Source organism: Pleurodeles waltl, chromosome 9 (assembly GCF_031143425.1).
Source record: "Pleurodeles waltl isolate 20211129_DDA chromosome 9, aPleWal1.hap1.20221129, whole genome shotgun sequence".
In the NCBI taxonomy this organism is placed as follows: Eukaryota; Metazoa; Chordata; class Amphibia; order Caudata; family Salamandridae; genus Pleurodeles; species Pleurodeles waltl.
In genome coordinates this window covers 998,947,901-998,975,092 of record NC_090448.1, presented here as the reverse complement: position 1 = coordinate 998,975,092, position 27,192 = coordinate 998,947,901, and the positions used below count along the sequence as shown (strand labels likewise).

The 27,192-nt window shown below is 45.7% G+C and overlaps 1 protein-coding gene across 1 annotated transcript in view; it reads left to right on the top strand.

Moving 5' to 3' along the window:
* KNL1 (kinetochore scaffold 1) overlaps nucleotides 1-27,192 on the top strand; it is a 193,388-nt gene that overhangs the window by 56,468 nt on the left and 109,728 nt on the right. Inside the window, exons 6-7 of the mRNA XM_069208569.1 lie at nucleotides 18,335-18,425; nucleotides 26,165-26,281. Coding sequence (XP_069064670.1) covers nucleotides 18,335-18,425; nucleotides 26,165-26,281 — 208 coding nt within the window. The remainder of the gene's footprint in view (nucleotides 1-18,334; nucleotides 18,426-26,164; nucleotides 26,282-27,192) is intronic.

Sequence of the window (27,192 nt, the reverse complement as noted above, 5' to 3'; positions counted from 1 at the left end):
ATGTTTTTAAAAGTTGTAAAAAGTGGGCAAAGTGTATTTTCTGAGTTATGCAATGTTATCCTACGGGAGGAAGAACAGATTCTGCAAACAGGTAGAGTACAGCGACTTACATGACCAGTCTCCAGGAGTTTAGGTGAGTGGTGGGCAAGGTATAAGGCAGCACCAGTGGCACGGGCGGCTGGGTGCAGGGTGCAAAACTGACTTGGGTTCTCAGTGTGTTTCTAAGGGGATCAGTCATGGTGAGAAGAAGCTTCAAGCTAGGAAGCCATTCGGGCTGAACCAACACCATGGCTCGGACCTCACGATGCTCGGGCACATGTAGCCTTTGGTCCTCTTCTCTACGGCCCAGGGGCGATGGGTGCAGAGGTGTCTTTAGGCATTGGGTTTTCCTTACCGGAGCAGTAGAGGGGGCTGCGTGCAGTAGCTGCAGGTGCCATTGGGGATTCCAGGGGGCGGGGGGGTGAAACCGTGATGGACTCGCACTCTGGAGGGCTGGGGGACCTTGTTGGCACCAGTGACCCACTTCAACTCCGGCCATAGGCAGAGAGTGCAGTGGTGGCATCAGGTGTCAGATTTTGGCAGTTGCGAATGCTTCAGAGTCCTTTCTTTGGAGTTTGGAGGAGAACAGGTCAGCTGTTCATGGGAGATCTTGAATCTTTATCAAAAGCAGGCAGTTCTTCCAGGTTTCTGGAGGCAACGGCTGTAGGACGAGTCGACTTTGGCGCAGTTTTCGACGAGGGATGCAGACAGGCTGGCGGGGTTGGTACCAGGTCAGCCTCTTCTTTTCTCTGCTTTTATGGCTCTTCAGTGTTCTTGGTCATCTTGGGTCACCTCTTCCCTGGCGCAAGGGGCTCCCCTTAGGGACATTAGGGGATTGTAGGATAGTAGCCAATGGGCTACTGACCTCAGGGACACTCTGCCCTCTATATGATGACTTCCTGTGGAAATTAGGCATAACCCTGTCCCAGAGTCTCTAAATCTGCCAACACCAAGATGGCAGACTTTTAAAAGTTGTGTTCACTTCAGGCAGCGCACATTAGGGGTTTGGCTGGCCTGAGGGGTGGACACCTCCATGAATACTACATGTCCTGCCTGTCCAGGTGCTAAATGGGCCGCATTGTTGCAGGGGGCAGGGGGGTTGGTTGGCATCTCCCTTGTGAGGGTAACCAAAACTGCATACCAAGGGCGGTGGGCTTTTTTGAAGCCCCCCTACCTTAGAATACAGTGTTGTATGTCATCCTGATGAGTGGGGTTTGTAATCTCTTCTCCCAAAGCAGGCTTGGTTTATGACCGCCATGAGAGCAAAGGCTCTCACTCTTCGGGGGAGGGGGAGGTGGAATACGTTAGGGTTTAATTAAAACGATATGTTTGATACCAAACAGCTCTAGTTTCAAGGAAACCATCATGTAGCTGGGTAATTCGTAATGACTAGTGTCCAGGACATGTAGTTAAAATGGCTTCCCAGTTCACTCACTATGTCTTAGAATCCACAAAGACATAGCCGGGGCATATCTAGTCATGCATATACTTCCTCACATGCAATGTATTGCCCCCTCCTATGGCTGTAAGGCCTGTGTAGGTGTGACTTACATATTTTGCATGCAGTGTTTAGGGGGCATGGCACACAGCTGCTTTCTATGTTGGGTTTTCACTTTTAGCTGCACCAAGACACGCAGCCTCCAAAGTCAATCTGTGTGTGCTAGGTGAGGGGACTCTGAGGGAGGCACAGTACATGTTGCAGCTCTTTGGGACCCTCCTTGGTACCCATGCCCTAGATACCAGGGGTACCACTTACTAGGGACTTGCAGGGGTGGGGCAAACAGTTTCAGTTGGGGAAAAATTCAGTCTTAGGGGTGAAGAGATTGCTCCCTCTACCAGTGCAACTATTTCACTCTGAGGATGTCTGCAGGAGGAGATCCAAAAAGAGAAGCCAAGGTGAGACAACATCCCCGTTCAACATAGAAGACATCAAACTGCATAAGAGGTATAGCATCTATTGCAACCTATACGCCGCTTAGAATACATTTAGGAAGTGATATCTTGAGCAAATTGAGTTGTAAAGTTACATTAACTAGCGGCAGAATATGCACAATGTCCAGTGTCCTTTGAACATTCCTTATAAAAGCAATAAGAATAATTCTGTTCTCATAAAAGGTGATTCAAATAGTACACAAAAGACTTTCTTTTCAAACTAAAACAAGGCAGCTTGTCTACAACAAACATCAACGATCCTTTTTAAGCATTACACTGATCTCCCTGTTCAGACAAATGTAAACCTCTCCACACCATAGCTCCATCATCACTCAAAATTCAATTGATGATGTTACCTGTATAAAATATACCAAAATATTTCTACCAGCACAAGACTGGTATAGCAACCCTCTTCTTCACAGTGCAGTGGATATATTGCATATGAAATACCACAACAAGTAGTTTTAGATGCATGCTGACCAAAAAAAGAGAATGCACAAGGCTACTTTCCCATACAAAGAATTATTGTAAGAGGTAGAAAGTTTGCAAAGTAATGTGCACAAAAATTGGGCTGCATAGAAAGGATCTTATTCAGAGTTAACCTAACACCTATTATGATTACAGCTGCCACTCAACCTTTGATTCATTTGAAGTGGACTTCTCAGTACCTGAAAAATAAAAAAACAGTCACACACTATTCAATTATAATCGTCAATAGCAAATGTAATGACACACTTGAGCCAAAATTCTTGGTTCCAAAAAACTGGGCAGGACCTCACAAGAATGACACAGACACACATACAGAAACACCCCCCCCCCCCCACACGCTGCGGACCCACTACCAGTCGCCACATCTTTACAAAGTGTAACTGCGCAGTATATTCTCACCTTACTGCACTTGCAATTTCTTCCATAGAATGTTAATTCTGAATATGTGATGTAAATTCAACCCACACTCCCTTCCTCCCCTGGACAATGTTTTTCCTCTTAAGGAAAGGATACTAAGGGCCTGATTTAGAGTTTGCCGGATGGGTTACTCGGTTACAAATGTGACAGATATCCCATACGCTGTATTACATGTGCCATAGGATGCAATAGAATTGTAATACAACAACGGGATATCTGTCACTTTTGTGAAGGAGTAACCCCATCCATCAAAGTCCATAATATCCTTACTATGTGTTGTGAATGCAAAAACTTTCAGCTTTCCATGACCAACTAGTAAGAAAACATTTTTCATCATTATGTTAACTCTTGGTGTCAGTGGCCAGCAACGCCTCACACTTTTTGTTCTAGAGAATATCTAGAACAGAGTCAAGACTGATTTGCATATGGCTGGGTCCAAACTTGTGTGGCATGGTGAGCACAAGAACGACTGATTAAACCCAGATCTGTGACTGGGGGTGAGATCCTTTTTGTGTTTTTTGTTTTTGTTTTTGTTTTTTCAAACTGTTTTTTTTTATTAGGTTTTTGTACAACCGATATAGTTATTGCCACAAGTACAGTCATTAGCCAGGTGCTTAAAGTATGGGCAATAATTGCCGAGCCACTTCAGTGTGGTGAGAGCAGTGTGGATAATGGGTGCACGAGTGAGGGTGAAGTGGTAAGGGGTGGGAGATTGGAGGGGGCTGACGGTATTGCAATGGGCAAATCACCAGGATGTGGGGTGATTAAGAGGTATAACTGGGTTCAAAGGGACCAGGACAAGAGTAGTGAGTGTAAATGAGGAGGGGCACAACTGGTGTGGGGGAAAGGAGCATATTGGACAGTAGGGGTTAGAGTCTGGCAAGGGGCTGGCGAGCAGGTAAGTGCGCTGTGGTGGAGGTTATTGGGAGAAGAGGTGGAGCAGGAGTCGTCAGGGAGCAGGAGTCGTCGTGAGAAGCGTCTCCGCCGCTGGGCCTGTAGCTGATAGAGCATTACGTCCCAGGTGGGTGCAATTGGGCACCTACATATTCAGCATGCTTCTTCCCAGTGTAGGGCTGTGCTTTCTGCAGCGCTCCATCTGTTGAGCATTGCTTTTCACTTGGGGAGAGTGGGAGGATGAGGGGAGCTCCAGTTCATAGTAATTAGGCATTTGGCTAATAGGAGTGCAAGATTAGCAAATCAAATTCTGACCTTTTGGGTTTTCCATCGGGGGTGGTATATGTGGAGGGCTGTGGATCCCCATGCATTGAGTTTTGGGAACTCTATGGTTGTAGCTAGAGTAGAGTGTACATCTCGCCAAAAGGTTGCTAAGGTTGGGCAGGCTCATAGCATATGTTGTAGGTCAGCTAAGGAGGACTGACATCTTGGGCATGTCAGTGGGGTCGCAGGGAGCATGCAAGTTAACCAAGCTGGTGTTACGTATGCCCTGTGGAGGATGGTGTATTGTAAGTTTTTGATGCAGGCATTTCTGGAGAGATTCTGTGGGAACTCCAGCTCTGTGGACCATTCAGAATCATGCAGGGGCCGGCCCAGGTCCAGGTCCTCTTCCCATATCCGGTGGAGGGATGTTACGGGGTATCCAGTGTGGTCTCTGATTGCTCTATGTACCCATGTAATACGGTGGTAGCCCTCCCTCATATTGTGTAAGGTGTGGATCAATTGGTGCGTTGGTGGTTCCTCATCAGTTATGCCCCAGAGAGTCTGGGGGGTCACTAGTGTCTATGTAGGGAATTGGCCTGAGGGGACAGCAGATTCCTTCTGTAACTGTTCGAAGAATAGAAGTTCTGAGTTATGGAGGAGATCTCCCAATGTAAATGGGGATCGCGTATGCCACTCTGAGTTTGAGGGGCTGTGTAGGGCCCTAGGGGACCAGGAAGGTCTGCGAAAGAGTGATCAGGCATAGGGGGTGACGTGGTGCATCAGCTGCAGCATCCCCGTCCTACATTTTCGGGCTACTCACACATGGAGGGACCAGGATTGATGGTGAGGGGTGGGATAGTGGGGGTGTGAAGGAACTGTCGCAGAACATTGAGGGGGGAGTGACCCCTTGCCAGTGCTGATTTGTAGATGTTCCTGACCGAAAAACAGTTGAAGCTGAGCCACCAGATAGTAATTGTCAAAGGACATGTCCACCGGGAGCTAGAGTTTACACAAGGCTACTCAGCGTAACCCCTCCAATCCCAGGAGAGCTCTCCACGTATTTGATCTAATTCTCGAAAAAAACAAAAGCACCGGTTGGGGATCACTGGGACGTTGGTGAAGTGATAGAGGAGGTGAGGGAGGATGGTCATTTTAGAGAGTGCAATCTTGCCGTTGAGGGCTAGTGGAAGTTTGCACCAGAATCCTATTTGTGATTTGATTGCATTAAATGTGTGCCACAAGTTCCTCTCAAATAGGTCCTCCAGGGTATGATAGAGGTGGTCTCCCAAGTATTGGACTGCTGCCATGGCCCACATGAGATCTCACTCATGGATGGGGGGGGGACATGTCGCAGCGGAGAGGGAAGGCGCATGATTTTTGCCAATTAACACGCAGGCCCAAGGCAGCAGCAAATTTGTGAAAAGTAAGTGCAAAGGGGGAGAGGTAGCGTGTGGCATCCTGGACGAAATGAAGGGCGGCCGCATACAGGGACACAGCGTGGATAGTATCGTCCAGGTGGATGCTCCAGGTTTGGCCCTCTTGCAGGAGATGAGCCAGAGGCTCCATAGCTATTGCGAACAGGATAGGCAAAGGTGAACAGCCCTAGCGGGTTCTGCGCTCTACAGGGAGTGCGGGTTAGATAACTCAACGCAGGCGAACCAAGGGGGCAGGTGTATAATAGCTTAGTGTAGGGCCAATGCCTAATGTTTTAGGAATTTAAATAGATAGACCCAGGATAGGGAGTAAAAGGCCTTCTCCAAATCCATTATTAATGAAAGGGCTCACAAACATCTCAGGGAGGCCTGATCCATTACATGGAAGATTTGTCTGATGTTATTAAAGGTACTCCTTCCCAGGATAAATCCATTCTGGTCGGGATGGATTAGGATGGGGGAAGACCTGTAGGTAGTGTTCAGCTAGGATTTTACTTAAAATTACGTAGTCCATTCCCAGGATTGCAATGGGCCTTTATGATGGTAATAGGGTGGAATAACGGTCTGGTTTGAGTGGAGACCACAACACCCTCCCTGAGGGAGGGTGGGAGTATGCCAGTGGTGAGTACCTCGTTGTACATAGCCACTAGGCGCAGGAAAAGGAGGGTCAAGAAGTGGTCATAGTTTTTGTCTGAGAGGCCATTGAGTCCTGGTGTTTTATTATGGCCTAGATCATGGATGGCCTGCTTCACTTCCTCTGGGGTGATTGGACCATGGGTCTCTTCTCGCTCGAGTGCTGTTACAGTGGGCAGGTGTAGGGTTTGCAAGAAGTGGTGGGCCCCTTCAAGGAGAGAGGAAGTCGGTGCCTTATATAGTAGGAGCTAAAGGCATGCTGTATTGCGGATTGGGACTGCAATAGCCGACCCATGGCATCCTGAATTTCCGTGATTGTGGGGGTTCTGTGTTTCGGGGCAGGCTAGCCAAGCAAGGAGTATGCCAAGTTTGTCTGTGGCATGAATGCGGGCGGTATAGGCAGTGAAATAGAAACACTGGAGCTTCTCCACGGTCACTGCCTGGCTTCTTTTGGCATCTGTAAGGGCCTGCTGTGCCGCCTTATTGACAAGGGGATGGCTGTCTAGAGAAGTAACCAGCTCGTCAGCGGGTATGAGTGCCCCTGTCAGTTGCCTCCGCACCCTGGCGATATTCTGCATACAGTGGCCCCTGGTGGCGACCTTGAGGGCTTCCCATTCGACGGCTTGCATAGTCACCGTATCTTGGTTTATCTCAAAGTACTGTCCGATGTGGGTGAGCTGTGTGTCGTGGAATGCTGGGTCATCTACGTTGTCTTTGGGCAGGTGCCAAGTGGGGATAGGAGGTGAGGGGGTGAGGGGTCGGGGCAGGGGGTGCCCCAGGTAAGGTCTGCTATGTGTGCTGTTTGGTCGGAGAGGACATTACCCAAATAGTTTGAGTGAATGCACTGTGGCAATAGCGTGGGGGAGCATAGAAATCAGTCCAAACGGATGTCTAGGTTGTGTGGGGCGTAGTTGTGAGAGTACAGAAAGGAAGCTGATTTGAGCTCCTTGTCTTTTGATGTAGGAGAAGCTGGTATAGCGTTGTCTAGCCATGTACATGCCCCTAACATTCAAGGTGAGGAACTGTATGCTGTCTGAAGGCCATGGAGGTGACGAGGGGGATAGGAGTAGGGTTGAGGCTGGATTGCGCACTTGTGTATGCCCGTTAGATGCATGAAAATGTCCAGCTCGTGCAAGGGAAGGTAGGAAAGCAACATTAGAGCAATACAACTAAAACAAGAGACTGCAGTCCTACGCTGCGTGCGTAAACAATGGCTCTAAGAGCCAACTTGAAGAACCGAGATGACTGCACTGTCTGCATCGAGTCTCGGAGTGTTTCGCAGGTCGAGGCTTGTACACCCGCAACCTGGACATGCATTGCTGCAGGGGCAACAGCCATCTGAGGGAAATTAAGAGCCTGCATGACTTCTTGGTTGGTGTTGCACTCTGTAGGAGGGAGCTTGAGTGATAGCAGGCCTTCCGATGTCTGTGGTGATCTGAGGGCAGGACGGAGAGACCCTCTGAGATTTGGTCGTTTGGAATTGTCATCCTCACTGTCTGAGGCATTTCTGTCCGTTTATGGCATTGAGGTGGTGTGGCAGAGGGTAAAGGTTGCCTCTGTGGCTGATCTCTGGCTCAGCTGGAGCTCCTGGGGAGAGGGGGCACCAGCACCTCCTGAGGGGCGACCACAACGCCGGCCCCACTGCCCCCTCTCCCCACCAGGCTGTTGGGTTTTGCCACTCAAGGGTGAAAGTAGGTCTCCACCCAGTCCCAGGCTGCGTTGGTCATGTATAACCTTTGGCCAGAAAGAGTAAGGAGTACTGCATGTTAAGCTTGCGCAGCCGTCGTTTTACTGACTTGAGCGAAGAGTGTAGTCACTGTGTCTGCACCGTGAAGTCCAGGTACACAGATACTCTGCTGCTACCATGAGGGCGCCTCCCTGTCTTGTGGCTTGCAGTATGGCATCCTGCTCTTTATAGTGCAGGAGTTTGGCTACTATAGGGTGCAGAGGAGCCACAGGAGGTGGGGGAGGTGGTGGCTTACACACTGGGACGTGGTGTTCCTTCTCCATAGTCAAGTGAGGAGAAGAGGATTGAGACCGGGTAAATGTGGGGACCAATTCTTCTAGGACTTTGATCCTGGGGCGGGTTCCGTCTGCCCCTCCGGCATGCCCACTATGCGGATGTTGTTGCGTCTGGTTCAGCTTTCTACGTCTTCAGCCCTGTGTTCTAGTTGTATTACTCTGTCTAGAAGGTTCCATGTGGTCTGTTCCTGGGTTGTAAGTTGAGGGCACATTTCGGCAATCTGTGTTATTACTGAGCCTCTCGCTGTAAGTTTTCTTTGGTCATCTCTGAGGAGCCCAAATTCTTCACAAATTTCTTGATGCGTGCTTCAACAGACATGTGTGAGGATTCAATTGCCTGCTGGATGGCGTCAGGTTTTGGCATCAGTTCAGAGGTAGAAAGCAGTGACTGGTTGTTCCCCCGCCCGGAAGGGTGGCGAGGGACTGGACGATTAGAGTCACGAAGGGGGGAGGCGGAGAGGGAGGGAGGGGAGGAGGGGGAAGAGGGTGGTGTGTTCCATCCCCTGTTGCCCCATTGTTGAATTGTCAAGAGCTGTGAGGTTTCTGGATAATCTGTTTTGACAGGAGTTGCTCGGGTACTTTGTTAGGTCCAGGCTGGGAGGCTACGCTGGCGCAGATGGCACCGCGCTGTGGCCCCGCTCTGCCAAACAGAAGTCGATGATACTGAGTCTGTGGGGTAGCAGGTTTTAATATAGCTTAGTGTGCCAATTTGACTGCTGTAAGCTAAGGCTGCTGCTGAAGTCTTGCCTCTCTGCCACTCTACTACAGTGGGAGGGGAAGAATCCAGGATAGGCCAGCCCCCTTTCCCCCCCCCCCCACCCCCTCCCCAATAGGGGCCCTGAGCTGTGTCTCCTGGCTTGCAGCAGTCAGGGCCCAATGAGGTCAGGTCTGTTTGTCTTGCGCGGGCTGACAGCTTGCCATACATGTGTCAATTGCCTCATACTGGTGGGAGGCAGCGGGCCGGTGGACCCCCAGGCACACCCCAAGGATGAAGGATGGGTGGCCATCGAATCCCACAGTCCCCGACAGACACTCCCTCCCTCTCTCCCCACCCCCTCCCCCATCCCCATTAGGGTCCTCACTGCGGCAGGAGGTGTAGGGATGGCTGCGGGATCAGGTGGGCCTCCCAATTAGGAGCGTTTCTGGAGCTAGCAGAGGTAGAGGCCTCTGGGCCCACTGCAGCGGCTCCCGATGACCAGTGCTTAGAGCCTGCCCACGAGTACTTCTCAAGCAATGTTGATCTCCAGACCAGTTAGCAAGGGGTGTGAGGGTTCCCCGCTGGCCGCTCCATCACATATGCAGCAAGGGCAGGCTGTGTGTATTTTTACTGAGCTCTCTGCAGCAATATGGGACTGCTGTCGTGTGGGGCTGGCCGAGGCCCTCCTCTTCGGGGCAAGCAGCTCCCAGTCCCGGACTGCTGCAGGCATTGGGCCCCCCACTCCCCGCCAGCAAAAGCAGAAGGATTAATGCCTCACTACAGCCTGATTTTTTTTTTTTTTTTTGTTTTTTTTTTTTTTTTTCCTTTTCTTTTTTCCCAACCTACCTCACCACCCAGGGCGAGCGACCCGAAGGCCCTCAGGAGTCGTTCTGCCTCTGCTGCCAGCAAGCCTCTCCCAGGTGAAGGCAGGAGCGGCCAGCACACTCAAGGATCCGGCCTCTGTCGTGGGCTACGCTGCCATGGGCGGATGCAGTCTGCTGGAGGCAATGAGGTCTAGGATTGGAGGGTGCCCACAGTCTTTGGGCCTCTGTGCCTCCTCTGCTGCCAGTAGGCCACCCCCAGATCACGGCGAAAGTAAGGGTGGGTGCACACCCCCGGCCCGGCGCCCTCAGGGATCTGGCCTCCGCAGCCCGCCCTCCCACGGGTGAAGGCAGTCTGTGCCAGCGCCAAGGGAGTCTGGGGTCAGAGGATGCCCACGGCCCGCCCCACAGTCTCTGGGTGTCTGGGCTCACTCCACGATCTTCGATGTTCAGGCCCCTGCCGTTTTGTAGGATTATGGCAGATTGCAGGGTTGGTAGTGTAAGAGCTCCATTAACTGGTGTCTGCCATCTTTGGTAGCTTTGTCACATTTGTTGTCTTAATGTTAATTGGTTCGAAATATTATTCTTAGGAACCATTGTTCCAATACATTTGATTACAATAGGTTCTTAGTTTCCTTTAACTAGAACAAGGAACAATCATAATATTTAACTAAGTGGAATACGCACACTTCTTTTATTCCTTCATTGTTTCACTGATTCACTCTTCAGTCCACTGTCTTGAGGTGTGGTAGTCTCAAGGTGTGTGTCCCTTTCCTAAGGGAGGCAGTGTCAAAAATATAGTGCCACATTCCTGGTTGACTGAGCAGTACTCGTGCGAAATGTTTGTGAGCATGTTTTTCATTTGAAAGTGATGTATGATGCTACCTACAATCTAATAGCTGGCTCAAGTTTAGTTATCCCTATAGCCAGCGAGATGAGCCTGGTGCCCTCCCTCCATATCAGTATGGTGATGTCTAAATGACCCTAGTAGGATGGTCCTAACAAGTTGGAATCACAATGATACATAAATATTAACTATAATTATATGTGGGGTCTCATGTACATGCTGTGTATTGCACTGATCATGCAGCATGGGCCACGGATGTAATCCAGGTCATGTTCGAGACAAGCACCACTTGGTTGGGGGGGGGAGGAATGCCTGTTTGGAATGATGAATGAGTCTGTTAGGGCGAAATCTGAAACCAAATATGCAGGCTGGTTAAGAACCATGAAATAACATAAGGCTGCACATGGCAACTAAATCATCAACATTAATACTGCAACTCAGTTTTGTTTTTTGTGAGCAATGCCATACATGGGTGTATATGCTAGTGCCCCCCCCCCCCCCCCCTTCTTACAAAGACATGCTCCCTTGCTCATTATTCTTTTTCTGCTGATGTGAATCATGCTGAGTCATATCTAGCCTATATGTCCATGAATTTCATACATTTTCTCCCCCTTTCTCTCTCTTCTTTGTCTGGGTATGTAACCAGTAGTGAATCAAGCAAAATGTGCAATCATGCATACATATACTATCTGTGTACCTTGGTTGGTGAATAGCCATCCAGTGCATGTCTGCACTGTGTGTTTGATCATTGGGGCAAGGTGTCTAAAGAACCACCTGGACCACATGCAGAACAAATGAAACTGCATTGTGCAATAAATGCTTGAATAATGTAAGTGGTGACAACTTTAAATGTAGTACTGTAGAACCAGACACCTCATATGTTGGTGACATAGTACAGAACCATATCCATGTGTCCTCTGAGGAAATCTTAGCCGCATGAGCGTCCTTCCCTTTGGACTTGTTCCACCCAGATCCCATTGTCAAGACTTATCGGGGGTGAGTTTACAGATTAGGAGCATAAGGAGCACTTACAACCAAACCTGTTGGTGCACTGTCAGGACAAGTGTAACTCCTTGTCTGGGTGAAATGTTCACATTTAGACAGTGTGGAGCATGCCTGTTCTTTTGGGTAAGACATTGAAAGTAGAATTTCAGCACTCCTCACTTTGCATGTTTCAGGGATCCAGTGTCACCTCCGGTAATTTCCGAAAGGAAAGTTAGGTTGCATAGGACTGAAGCACAGCTGCTATTTGGTGACTCCCTTGTGAGTACCACCCAAACAATGCCCAGGAAGTTCCATTCATGTTTTGTGCAGAGGTTTGAGAGGGAGAAGTTGTTAGATCAATCAGTGATTGCTCTTCAGATAGTTAGAATAGGCTGACTTTTTGTTATAAGAACCCATGATATTTAGTTAGTGGTTGTAGTGGCACCATTAGTACAGGCACTTTGAGGTACCATTTATTACAGAGACTGCTCCACTGACCTTTTGTCTTGATCAGTGCTTCTGTACTGTGACGAATAGCTCAACCTCATTTTCACAGCATTAGGAGTATGTGACTGCCATCTGTCACTCAGCAGATTCTGAAGGTTGACAGTGGAACTATTTAGTCTACAGTTCTTCATGGCCTGATTTCACCACATCCTTACCAATAGGCGAGAGCGGACAATCTTTATTTGCCAGTTGGTGCCTGTAATTCACATTCCTGGAACTCCCTTGATAAGGGGGTCTCCTTTGGCTGTACCTTTGCCTGGCAAGCTGTCCCAGAGATGAAATGTCTCACTAATCCAGGTTGCTGCTTTACTAACTTGTCTTCCTTCCTGATGTCGGATTAAGCACCACATTAAAGACCAGCAAGACTCTGGAACATGATAACACTTGAACAGCTATATGTTTATGCTTTGAACATTAGTACTGGACTAAGCAGCAAGATTCCTGCCCTTCTGACACCAGAGACTGCAATGCCTACCCATTGGGCACGGAGAGTCCATTCTAAATTGATGTTCAGTCTTTAGATGCACAAGTATAGGTCTACCAAAGAGAGCAATGTCTTAGTCTCTAGGGCACCGGTTAGGTTTTTAGATGTGACAGCAAGCATGGAGAGTGAGGCAAAATGTCTCAAAATACAGAAAAAGGCTCCACTGGTGCAGTGGTCTTGAACCTACACAACAAAGCCATCAAAAAGGTCTTTGCCTCTCACCTGAATGTGATTGTTACACTACTGCCTAAATTCTTTGGGGATAGTGTAGATTCTTGATGAAAGGTGACAGTTTCTAAGCAAAACGTGCTGATATCCATGGACTTACACACTAGTGGCAGTAGCATGAAACAGACAACCTTGCCCCAGGCTTCCTCCTTCAAGCAGGGTTGCGGTAGTCCGTGTTTACTTAATAGTCACGACTATGCAGCAGTGTAAGTTCGATATGATCACAGACAAAGTGGTGGGTGACACCGGAGTTTTGACAGTCAGACCCTATAGGAAGCTGGCTCTGTATATACGATTTCAAAGTGAGAGATAGTGTGCACAGAGTCCAAGGGTTCCCCAGGAGGCTTGACGGAGGCAATAATAGATAATGCTAATGCTCTATTTGTGGTAGTGCGGTCAAGCAGTTAAGCTTACCAGAGGGTAGTATTAAGCATTTGTCGTACACACACAGGCAATAAATGAGAACACACACTCAGTGACCTAACTCCAGGCCAATAGGTACTTATATAGAAAAATATTATTTTCTTAATTTATTTTAGAACCACAAGATTCAAATTGCAGGTAAGTACATTAAATGGAAGGTACTTTGCATAGGTATAGATAGGACTTTGAATCAAAACAGTAATGTACACAGTTTGACATAAAATGGCAAGCTATTTTAAAAGTGGACACAGTGCAAAATTCAACAGTTCCAGGGGGAGGTAAGTACAGGTTGCTTAATACGGTAAGTAAAGCACTTACTAATTCAGTCTCCGGGGCATAGGCAGCCCCTCTTTGGGGGTTCAAGTCAACCCCAAACACCCAGCACCAGCAACACTGGGCCGGTCAGGTGCAGAGGTCAAAAAGGGGCCCAAATAACATAGGTGCCTATGGAGACAGGGGGTGCTCCAGTTCCAGTCGATCCAAACGTCAGCAACATTACAGACTGCAGCTCTGTTACGGCTGGAGCTTAACTCCCCCCGCAAGATACTGCAGCATCATCCAGCAATGCTCTTAGATACGAAAGCAGAGGAAGATTCAGACCCAGATGACCCATTGGGGGCAGCATACAGACCAGGACAAGTCCATAAAGTGTCAGGATAAAGAGGGAGAGAACTACTGTTCCCTGCTACATCAACAACAGGTACCCTACCACTCAGAATTCACCCCCAGCGATGTGATGATAGAGAATATTAAGCCCATCATTACGATCTATGAGTCTTTATATGAAGACTATGAACAGAGCGCTATGATGCGAGTGCCAGTAGACTTAATCAAAGACTTGAGACATATGTTGGCTGATTACTGCCTACTTTCCCACCGGCCCTGAACAATCAGAATCATCTGCGCCTCCTCAGCAAGTCTCTACTATAGCACAGTCGGCACCACATGCTTTTCAAAAGGAAAGTCACTGCCACCTCAAACTCGGCAACAAGTACAATAGTTCCTGGAAGTACCTCAACCCCCAGTCCTGCTAGACAATTCAGACGATGATGACCAATAAACAGATATTAAAGGAGATGTGAGACCAGCTCCACCTACCTTGGGTAGATGACTGGGTGATTACATCATACCAGCAACTAACCCATCACTGGTGGATTCCCCAGCAGAGGACTTCTGCAAATTTCATTCATTGATAGAGCAGCGAAATGATTAAACCCTACATTTGTAGTAAATGAATTTGACTGTTTTTCCTAAATGACTTTAAGGAACTGGCTAAGTAATCCATCAGGATGATTCCTGTTGTAGAACATGTGACAAGAGGGAAGAAAGCTTATGCAAACAGCTGCTTTACTACCACAAATAGATAAAATGTTTAAAATCGCAGATATTTTTCCAATATTCCTTCTGGATCTCACTCTAATGCAGATTTAGTCATAATGCAGGCGGCTCAGAGAAATCTGATGGTACCCTGCACAGCACCACCAGACTTACAAGCAACAAAATGGATATGGCAAGGAAAAGACTTTCGTCTTTAGCTGCTATGTCAATATGAGTGGCGAATGCCATGGCAATAGTTGGCAGGTATGACCAACAAATGTGGTCAGAAATAGCCCCATATCTAGAAATGCTGCAGAAAGACAAAAAATAAAGACGTGAAAGCTATCCTCCATGAGGCACTAATCTATTCTTCATTGGGTGTGGCAAACAAGATTTTCTGTAGTAGGAGCTAATTAAGTTCAAGGAAAATCATCCTGAGCTACTAATGTTAGGGATGTGATATTGACCACTCATCCAAGATTGTCAGCTTTGACCAAATCAGTGTGTTAAGCATGGCTGCCAGCAGTAAAGTGAAAAGCCACCATCAATTTGGAATGCAGCTACATGGATTATACATATTAGCCATAGCTGCAATCCCCCTTGCACCAAGGTAATAGTTTGGGAACAAAATCTCTCCACCTCATGTGATAGTTGTAAATTAATTTGGAAATTTTAACAATTTTTCTACAAATATCATCTTATGAGGTCTGAAAATGCACACATTTTTGTCTCAAATACATGATTTGTATTGTTAATATACAAATAATAATTCAACCATGCAAAAGCTTCTATATTTGTAGGCGGGACTGCACACAGGAGTTCTACTCACAGGTAGCTGGAGCTACTTGAAGACACCTATTCTGCAACAGGTAGGCGGTATTCACTACGGACAGGTGGGCCTGAACTTTATCCAGTACGGTCACATGTTGGAGTTTATTCATAACAAGAATTCATTTCTTTGGGCCGTAGTAGATACAACAGGCACATAAAGCATTTAATTTATTAGATAGACAAATAGCTCTTTCACCACTGGCAAACCAAATATTAAAACAAAAAGTATGCCTCCCCAGGAGATAACTGAGCATGAAGTCTTCATGTATAGTGCTATTTTCACACTGGCAACTTCACATTAGGCCTATAGAAGAAGAGCTAGACAAGCAATGGATTCAGCTTTCTGGTTCCTCATAGTTGTCATAACAACAAAAATGAAACAAGCACTTCCCTGTTGGACAGCTCTGGAGCACATAGGCACAAGGCCAACATCAATGCAAGCAAAATCCTGCCTACTAATCAGTACCAGTGCCTCAGTGGAAGGATGGAAGCACACCTTCAAGAATCATCAACAAAAGGGCTTTGGATGCAGCAAGAAAAACTCTGAGCAGTCAGGAAGACATTGCAATCTTTTCTCCAACACATGTCCAACTTGCTGGTTAGAGCAGACAACATAACCAGGATGTTCTACATCTGAAAAGAAGGTGGCACGCGCTCCAAACCTTTATCAGGGGATGCACAAATACTATGGCGTTCAGCGATTCACCATGGAAAACCCTAGTCGCAGAAAATCTACGCAGCACCATTAATGATCATGATCAGTCTGATTACCTCAGCAGAGCATTGCAGGACTACCACAAGTGGGAGCTAGAGGGCAGTCACTGAAACAAATATTTCAGACCTGGGGAAACCAAGCAAATATCTACTTACAGCAAAAATCAACAAGAAATGCTGCTATTACAGAAGCGGGCGCACCCACAACTACATTCCATGAGGAATACTCTTTTGATAGGGTGGAACAAGATGTTTCCTTTTTCACTGATTCCCATCCTACCCACGCTAATGGTGAAAATGAAAAAACAATACTGTGTGTTGATTCTCCTATCGCCCCTACTAGCCACAACAGTATTAGTTCTTGGCCCTCCTGCATTCAACTTAAATCCAGCCATTCAGTTGCAATACGCAGCGCACCATCCCTCCTGATTCAGGGGTCAAATACTTGACAGCATGGCTCTAGAGCACCATGATATCAGACACTTTGACATCACGCAGGCCTACAAGAACGTTGTATGACACACCCGAGGTGCTTCAACAAATAACACAGCAAAATGGGGGGGGAAAATTGTTGGTTTCTTTCTAAAGGATTTTACCCTTTTCAAGTACAAGCACATCAGATACTGCCCTATCTGTTGCATTTATTAAAATCTGGGCTTCGACATGCCTCAGAGTTGATCTAGTATCCAACTCTCATTTCAGGAGATCCCTGAATGCATCATCTGTATGGTCACCCGGAGTTGTTAGAGTTCTTAAAAGGTTTATTCGGAGTATTTACACTGACTTCAGCACCTTCATCCACCTTGGAATCAATTATTGTACTTTCAAAACTGATGTCAGCCCCATTCGTGCCTATTCGTAAAGCCGCCACAAAATACCTAAACTGAAAAAATGCATTTCTTCTGCCAATAACAGTGAGAAGAATTGGTGAGATCTAAGCATTCAATATTACAGAACTTTTCATACAAATTTCATAGGACCAGTTAACGTTCTGAACAAATTCCAAATGCATTTCTAAAGTACTGACTGAGTTTCATCTAAACAAACCAGTTATCCTTAAAGCATTTTCTTTCAAATCCTAACCACTCCAGCAGAAAGAACTTCACTCGTTAAACATCTAAAGATGCCTGATGTTCTCTCTTGACAGAACTAAAGACTCAAGGAAAGTTCATCCCAATTCAAAGGTTCCCTCTGTCACAAAACGGGGCATTTCAAGCCTGGTGGTGGCAACAGTAACATTCTGCTATGCAACAAATGGAAGACCTGTAACACAGAAAGTTACATCTCATTCTGTGAGAAGCATAGCTGCAACATCCATACTATTTTGGGGAGTGCCACTAATAGACCCCTGCAGAGCTGCACGTGGAACCTTCACAAAACATGACTGCCTGGAACCAGTTGCAAATAGAGACAGGCAGTTCTTTGGCGTATATGTAAAAAAAAAAAAAAAGTGAGGCTTATTTTTCATTTCATCATCCTCATGTACTGTGTAAACAGACTGGAAATGTTCACACTGCCTAGTATTCTGAATCAATCATACGAATCTATGAAAGGTCCGATGTTGGAGAAAAAACGAGTTACCCTTTACTGTAGTTCTCCGGCATTAGTGTCTTTCAAAGATTCACACGCTGCCCACCCTGCACCCTGGAGAAAGGCTCATCTCATTTCTGCTAGGATTCTAGGTTTCCACTACTTGGGCTGCGAAATCTAAGGTGTGAACTCTGGGAATGGTGAGTCATAAAGTACTCCCACCTTATTGGCTGTAGTATGGCCCTTTTATATTGAGGTGAATGTGATATGATGGGCACTGGCTGAAGCCTTTACTCGTGATAGAGCCTGGTTCTACTGTTTCAAAGTTATAGAATTACTTCCGATTTGACGATGGGGAATAATTCAAGCATGTGAATCTATGAAAGATACCAGTGCTTGAGAACCACGGTTAGATGTAAGTAACTTGTTTCTTTCCTGATCTGAAGGCAACCCTATCTGTAGTTGTCCCTGTAATTGTGCTCAAATGCTTACGATTAGAAGCTAGTCTTTCGTTCTCCCCATTATGATTTGATAATTGCTAATTAAGTATAAAGCTGACCATTTAAGCAATATAAATTCTCTATTTTTGAATGCATCATTTCTTTTTCAAATAAAACATACAATGACGCTGTTTCAGATGTAGCATTGATAACATGATAAAATGACTTTCAAACAAGTGAAACAGAAAAACATACGCATGTAAATGCGTGTTATGGAAGTGCTGCCTCACTTATGAGGTTATGACTTACCAAATGTGTGGTAATGTCCCATAAAATGTAAACCTTTCTCTTTCTTAAACCTCCCACTTCTCTGCTCTTGTTCTTTCAGATTAAAGCTCTGCGTAAGTGCCCAGGACACCCCATTGGTGAAAGTGAATGGAGCACTGTGGGAAGCTATGAGGTCATGTTCAGAGAGCGAGGTATCCCTTCATTTTGTTTGTTCGCTGTAAATGTACACCCTCCTAGAGTGGATAATGTGCATCCATGCAGCGAAACCTAATCCATTTGTTAATCATTTTGAGTGCAGTGCAATGGGAAGGAGCCCTTTGCTCAAGTGTATGACAGTGTTATCCTAGGTGTCTATAAATGCTTGTTAATCCTATTTTAGGATATTTTTTTATGTAGGTCATACATTTACTTGCTGTCCTAATATTTTGACACGTTCGTTTTTGCAAAGTTCCAAATACTGACCTTTCTGTTGAATTCTAGTTACTTTTGTGAATTAACAGGTTGCAGTTGTAGGTGCTCCTACCATGGTATCACCTACATTTTTGAAATTCGAATTATATTTTCAGTTAACAACACTATTTAAACATTCTTTTGGGAGTTGGAAAATGGGTTTGATTTATAGGTACCCCTTGTTTTGAGTAGCAGTGTAACAAGGCGTCCATACGAATACTGTACCAATATCCAGTTGCAAAGAGGTCATCAGTTTTGAGTCTGCATGATAAAGTGCTATGTTGTCTCCGGCATTTAACCTGTTATCTAATCCCACTTCCTCCTTTGCTGCCATTATGAAACGTTATGAAAGATAGCGTAAAAATGTAGCGTTCTCGAAAAATGAAGATGGTACAAAAATAACTCCTGAAAAAATTTGAGAAACGTATTTTCCCGCAATTTATAATTTAAATAAAATATTCATATAATCAGACCTAGGCAAAACCACTCCAGCAGTGGCAAAATTTAATGTGAACCTGGCTTGATTCTGTACGACTCAAGATACATCTGAAATGGCAGAAATTGACTGAGTAAAGTTCACTTTATCCTTCCTGAAGTATTTTGATTGATTGTTAATGCCTGGCACCTGCTGACTTTTTTTTGTTTGCTTTTTTATTCCTCCTGTTTCGTTGTTAAAAGCAACGTAGGCAAAAGGATATAACAATTTTAGACTTTCCATTCTACAAATTATTTGGCCTGAAGACAGCACATAAGAGCACCCACCAGTGGACTTTTGTGGCAGGATCACAGTGGTCAGTTCTGTCTGTCCTTGGACACCACAGTCAGTCCCCTAAATGGCAAGTCTCCTAGTTAGAAGTTCAGATCTCAATTTTTAAAACATTGGACACAAATATTTTCTTACTAGATAATTTTGCATTTCTATGGGACTGCTTTCTCTAATTGGGTCTAAATCGAACCTAATTGGTTTATCAAAGCAGCATGGTCTGATGTGTTTTTTTTTTTTTTTTTAAGGGAGAATAGTTCCTTGAACTGATGGTACCTCAGTAAATCCTTGTTTTGTTGCATTTTAATTACCCTGGTTCCTGTCAAATTTGAAGGAGGATTTTGTTTTTCCCAGCATTCAAAACAATCCTAACAGTAACTTTACAGGCGAGCAGACTTGTCCCTATTGATGCTGTGGCCTGCAGTTTAGTTACGTTCTTCTCGAACTTAACTGTAATTCTCTGTTCTTATTACTTCGAAGTTTACCTCCTCTGACAAGTCCAAAGGGGCGCAAATACTCTGCTTAATGCTGCCTAGCCAACTAATTCTGATAGCATGGAGGATTTTAGGAAATAATGGGAAGTGCCAGGCTTTCAGTCTAGTCTGCCTTCTTTATCACTCCGACATGGTTCTCATGCACCCTCAAGAAACACAATTCCACTATGTTTGGGTTGCTGGTGTTTGGAACAAGGTTTTGATCCAGTTAATATCGATATTATTAGGATTTGAAGTTTCCTTTTGAGCCTGGCTGAATAACATTTTGCTTACGTAACTGTCAATGTGTTCAGAATATGCACAAAGCACAGTCTGCATCACAGGTAACCTCAACGAAGATTACAGATTTGGATACCACTGTGCTGCTGTTTTATATGGAAGGAAATTAGACATTTGAGTGCCAGGGCACTGCTGTTGCCTCCATGCTGCATCTAGAGGCCCAGTTGGAGCCCTTGGAAGTTGAGGCATGTGCTACCAAAGTGACTACTGGGAAATCCAAGGTTTCCTGAGGAAAGTTCTCCGTCATCCACAGCTTATTGAAATGGGAGATAACTACCCCGCAACTCTCCTGAATAGATAGTTATAAATAAGGCATATAAATTGCCTACTCGTGGTGCAGGGAAAATGCAGCGAGGAAATGGGCCAAATGTTGAAATGAAAGCCTGGAATGTCCAATGAATTTCTTTAAAGCTTGAAATATAAGCACGCTGTCTTTGAACTTTGATGCATTTCAGGGGCACTCTGTCAAGCTGAAAGTTAAATATGGTGACTCTGTATTTATTTTTACCCCAGTTGAGACAGAGTATTTTCTTAACCATGGTATGTAATGGGGGTCAGGGTGGATAGTGAAGGCCAGGCATTAATTAAAATTGACACGTAAATTCTGTTGTGTAGTGATGCAGTTGACAAAACAATTATTGGAAAAGGACAGTATACTTTCTTGCTGAGGATGATTCATCTAACTAATGTGCATAGGTTTCAATGTTAGCGGTGAACAACGTGGCCTCTAATGAAGTCTTTGAGTGATGTTGCATGTACGTGCTTTTATCATTTTAACTTTAGTTACAGGTGCTTGCGTGGGGGCATACAATACATGTAAACCAGTATCACCCTTGTCAGGAATATGGCTTCTTCCTGTGGGTGGAAACAAAACATTTTTGTAAGCTTTTGTACATCTGTTTCTAGGATTTCTGCTGCCTAGCTGTCTAATGCTGTCTTTAAAAAGGATTTGAGCTGCAACTTCCAAGCAGCTAGAGTAAGGGGCTACGAGCGGGTTGTGCGTGACAAGTTCCACATGTAGGAGCATACGTGAAGTCTGAGCAAGTAAGACAATTATCTGGCTCGCATAGGTGCACATATTGTGTGGTAGAGTGCTGATCAAAATTGTCCTAATTCACTTGGGGACTGAAAGGAACAGCACCATTTCTCTTAAGTGAAGTGTAGAACGAGAAGATTGTTTTTGCTTTGTGCTCTTTCAGTATTAAGTATACCTTTGGACTGGGACATGGAATAAGGACCAGAGCCACTACCTTGTATTTATTTTCCATGGTTTAGATCCACTTCTAAGGCTATATTTATGTTAGAGCATACTTCTTTGAGCCAGCCTTCAATTAAGGTGCAAATATGCCTATTCGAAAGGGATTGAGAATCTCCCACTAGGAGGCAGCTAGGTTGAATCTGACTTTCAGTTAAGGTAGGAGAAAAGCTGGATAACCTTCTCTCTGCTTCCCAACATTTCACAGCTTTGGAGGTCTTCAAGGAAAGAGGGTCAGGCCTGTAGAGTCCATTTTAGAGGCTGATGGGCTGCTTTTGGAGAGAGCTGTCATGGTGAAGTCTATGTTGTATATGGTGTGGTAGGGTAGGCAGATGGCAGGTCCATTGAGTGTCATTTAAAGGTGGATTAGATGCTGTTGCACCCCTAGAGTGGGGTTGTGGTTTCATCTGTTGGAGAACCCTCATCGTCCCTCTACTTGCAGGGACAGCTTAGAAGGAGCCTGGAAACGACAGGACAGAACAGCAGTTCTTTCTCTCCGGGACTGACTCTGTCCCTGGCCTGGTGGAGAATGGACAGGCAAAGCCCATTTAGGGCACAGGATTGTGTTGAAATGGTCCTGCTGTGGTGCTTTGAGGAGTGGGCACTGTGGACACAAGCTGTTGCGCACATTCACCGAGCCAGAGGCTGCACACTTCGCTGACTTTAGAATTGTAACATGTTGGAAGCTGGCTCTTTATGTAGTGGCAGAAATGACACCCCAAATGCTCACGTTTGTGGTAGTGTGGGCAAGCAATTAGGCATATCAGAGGGTAGTCCTAGGCATGTATTGCACACACAAAGGCAGCAAGCGAGACACGCACTCAAAGAAATCAGACACCAATTTACAAAAAGAACACATACTTTTATATAATTTTTAATATCAAGATCATTGGATTCGGGTGTGTACTTTACGAGTTATGAATTTTTACAGTTTTCAAAAGTTGACAGTGCAATTTTTGGAGCAGTAATGTTATCCTATGGAGGAAAACGAAATCCTGCATACAGGTGTATAGTACAACAACTTAACATAAGTATGGGGTGGGATCCAAGGCAGCACCAACAGTTCACCTTGGACGACACTGGGTTGGCCAAGTGCAGAAGTGTTTTTCAGTGTTGAGTGCCCAATGTTATCCTATGGGGGGAGAAACATGTACTGCATTCGGGCACTTCACAATGACTTATGGGACCAATCTCCTGCACCTAAGGTGTAGGTATGGTGCAAGGTTCCATGCAACACCAACAGGTCTCCTGAGGCGGCCAGGTGCTTTACAGCATCGGGTGTCTAATGTTATCCTATTGGGGAAAAACAGGTGTTGCATTTAGACACTTCACAATGACTTATGGGACCAATCTCCTATACTAAGGAAAGTATGGGGCAAGGTACCTAGCAGCCCCAACAAATCACCTTAGGCGGCACTGGGGCAGCCAAGTGCAAAGGGGCTTTTCAGTGTCTGGTTCCCAGTGTTAGTCAGTGGGGACTGGTTTATTTAAAAAGAGTCTGCAGGTTTGGACTGGGAGGCCAGTCAGGCTGAACCAGCAAGTAGGCTCGGCTCTCACGAAGGGTGGGGACACCTGAGGTCCTCTTCTCCTCGGGCCAGGGACGAAGAGTGCATCCGATTTTCGGCACTGGGGACACTCACAGTCCAGGTGGCCTTGGTGAGTCCCCAGTGGGCTATTCTAAGGTGGGCTCTGTCTCTGGAGGGCCAGGGATCACGCTAGAACCACTGGCCCACATAAGCTCGGACAAGACAGCACAGGTGCTGTGGTGCTTTCTGGTGTCATGTTTTGGCGGGCTGGAGTCCTCTCCGGTCTCTTGGGGTACCTGCAGGGATGCAGGGAAGCAGCACTGCTGCTCTGTAGGAGTTTCTGGGTCTTTGTTGAAGGCAGGCAGTCCTCCCAGTCTTTTGGAGACACAACAGCTTGCAGGACGAAACGACCTTGGTGCATTCTGGTGGGAACAGCAGACAGGCTGGTAGGGCTGGTGCCAAGTCAGAAACTCATCTGTTTGTGGCAGGCTGGTGGAAACTAGTCAGTCAGCCCACCAGCAGCTGGTCGGTTTTCAGGGGTCACCTTTAAGGTTCCCTATGGTTGCATGTATTATTAAATCCATCACTAGAATCAGAGAGGGTTTACTTTACTATGAGATGTTTGATATCCAACATCCCTGTTTTCAGTGAAGCCATCATGTAACTGGGGAACTCGTACTGAGCAGTGTCCAGCACACGTTATTTAAAATGGCTTCCATGTTCACTTACTGTGTCTAAGAATTGACAAAGGCATAGCAGGGGCATATTTGCTCATGCAGATATGCCGTCGCTTATTATATAATGCACCCTGCTTTAGGGCTTAAGGCTTGCTGTAGGGGTGACTTACAAATATTACAGGTGGTGTTGGGGGACATGGCACACTAGTGTGTGCCATCTCATGCTTTCACTTTGTTTTTGGAGACCCTTGTCAGGCAGCCTGCAGTGGCAGTCTGTATGAGTTTGGTTTATGGCCCCTTACAGTGGCACATGCTGTGCTTCAGCTCCTGGGGGGGAAGGGACTTGCAGAGGTACTAAAGGGTCTAGCCATGTGGGGACCAGGTGTCTCCTTTTGGAGAAGGAACACTGGCAATGGGGACCTGGTGAGCAGGAACCCAGTGCACTTCAGTCAAAGCTGAATCAAATACCATGCAAAACATGGGGGCTTCTGCAACCAGAACCCAGTTTCCTACATAGCAAGCCATGGAGTGCCTGTGGGTGCTGCTGAGGAAGAGGCCACAGAACAGGAGATCTCCAGGCTAGGGCAAAAGGACAAGCCAAGAACCCCGTACAGAGAAGCTGCTGCTTTGAGGAGGAAGCAATTGTGCAAGAGGCTGTGAGGAGGCTAAGGGAGATCCCCCAACACATTAAGCCCAGAGGTACCCCAGCAGCTGGGCCAGTTGGTTGAGCAAAGGGCCTTAGACCACAACACAACAAATCCCACTCAGGTACACTGTGGGGTTGGAGAACTCCTGCTTTGTGTTGGCAGCTTATGTCCATTGTTGTCCACAATTCCAGCTGGTGGCCCTGGAGCCTCTGGTTCTCGACAGCAAAGCTCTGCCTTTGAGAGTCCCCCGGGGCATCAGGAGTGCTGACTGCCCCTCTTTGCTGTTGCAAGTATCTACTAGAAATACCATTAAGTGGCAGGAACGCAGGGGGAGGGACAAAAGTAGAGTGGGCACGCTAGAGCTCCATAGAGAAGTTGACTGCATAGTCTCCAGCTAACAGTGGCCGGACAGAAAAAAGGAACCACTGCGCTCTCCGCAGAAGGGGCCGAAGAGGTAAAGAAAGCCAACAGGAGCAGAGTGTGGCTAAGTCAAATATAGAGCAGCCCACAGAGGGGCAGAAATAAATGCTGGTTAAAAAAAAAAAATCCCAAAGCCTCGCCTGGGCAGCAATAACCAAGAAAAAGTGGAATTAAACCATTCCAGTAGCTAAGCAGTCACAACAAAGAAGCTACACATAAACTGTATGTCTGACCAGTATGTCTAGCATGGTTGATTTAACTCTCTAGTGAGGTCATTGATATAAATGTCTGATCATTTTTAGGCCTTGCCAAAAAGTGTATTTTTGTCTCAAGGGAAGCTTAAGATTAATTCTCTTTTGTTCCGTTGAAATATTGCTTTAGGTCTTATAGGTGGAGACCTCAGGTAATTGTAAAACCCATAGACTTGCGTCCCAATACTTTGAAATGTGCTGCCTGAAGCAGTAAATTTCTATTTGGAATGATGAACTTCTGACAGTCTTTGGGCATAACTTAATGATTCTGTAAAGTTTTGTGTAACTGCAACAGACTTTGTTAGGGGGCATTGCTAGTTTTGTATGGTGGGGCCCGTAGGCAAGAGGATTGTCACACTGTATATCGTAAATAGTGAAACCATACAATGGCCTGGACTTTCGTACGCCTATAAATACCAAACTTCCCCCACCCCAATAGATGATTAGGGTAGGTGATTTGCACTGTTTATTCTCAAGGTACTTTTTTGCGATGGGCACTGAATTGATAATTCTAATGAAATCTTGTATGTATTTGAAATTGTCTGGAATATTTAGTTATGTGAGCATTAAAATACCTACACTTTTTAAAGTAAAAGAACTAGCTGGCATTGATTTATCAAGTTTTATTGTAGTTAATATCTGAAAGGAGTACATAGTCCTCACATTGATGGGCTGTGCTAGGGCGGCCCTAGGACACCAAAGGTAGAAGACCCCCATTGATAAGGTTGGAGCCCACTAACTTCTGATTACCCTTGGATGCCTTCATCAAACCGAATTTCTCACAACCCTCAAAAAGAAATAACGTGAGCTTGTCACTACCCATATAGCCTTCCTGCCTATCCAGTAACAGTGGATATACTGAAATGTTTTACAGTTTTAATTTCTTCCTCGGACAGATGCTACTACTTAATCAAACGTTGCTAGTTTGTTGTCTAAAAGGCAAGAAAAAGGGTATCTTCAAAAGAGGAAACATGCTCTTTTCTCTTCCAAGTCATAGTTTTTGTTCAGCACAGTATATGTTTTCCTATGCTATCTTACAGAAAATATTGAAAATAAGTTACAACAAACTTGTAAGTACAAGCGTTGTTCAATTATTCTGAAAACAGTGAGTCATCTTTATTTTGCTTCTTTCATTTGAGGTCTGTTAAATCATCCTTTTCTCTTACAGTTGAAGTTGTTTGGTGAGGAGATGAAAAAGATAAAGTCCAACTGTACCTTGAAAAGTAAAGTCTTATCTCACAAGGGCAAGGTGAAGCGTTATGGCAAACTGTTGGAAACTACTCGTGTAAGTAGGAGTTATGTGCTAAATGCACAGTAATCACATTGTGGCCTTAAAGAATGTCATTCATTTTTGGGACTAAGCTGTACACTTTTAAGGAATAAAAAGCCAAACACCCCAGTTCTGGTGAGCATTTTCAACTGCATTTTACTAAGCACATTAAGCACAGCACACAGCTTTTATTCAAAATACAGATCGGCCCTTCCTTGGTTATCCTGTTTAAATGTTAGTTGACAATGCTTAATTTGTGGCAGTGGTGGGTGGCGTCACTCTTTTTTCAAGACTGCTTTGTGTCCCAACCTCTCATGTGCAGGGTGACAGTCTGACTAGGTTCCGAGCCATGACCCAAGTGGTGCTAGTCTAAATTTGAAGCCTTTGGGAGCTTTGTGAGTTCTTGGGTGTGAATCCCTTCTCAAAGATGTGGATTATTCAGCCTTCAGACTACCCCTTCTTTGGTGTAGATGCACCCAGCACCCCGCTGCCCCTCTGGCTAGGGTGGTGTCATGCAGCTGCCTATATGTTATAGTTCCTCTTACTCTTGCTCTCCCACAGCCCCCAAAAAACCTTAGAAAACCTGTTGCATGGTTGCTTAGCATGGTGCCTCAATGGTTGGTTGTTTTGGATAGGCCGCTAATGGTATACATGCCCTAGTTGCTTTAAAAGCCCCCTGAGGTGTCAATGAAAACTATGTACGCTGCATCTCTCACACTTCCCACTAAAACATTATTAAGTGTGCAAAACAAGATAACACTTCTCTATTGACTTGTGCACAGCACCAACACACTTCCCACAAGCCTCTCAATAATACACAGCACACTTGTCCCCTGCATGGAAAATCAATGAATCCCCCTACTCTGAGTTTCACATCTGCATGTGAAACTTGTATCCTGCCATTTTGTTGGCATAGCCTGCATGTT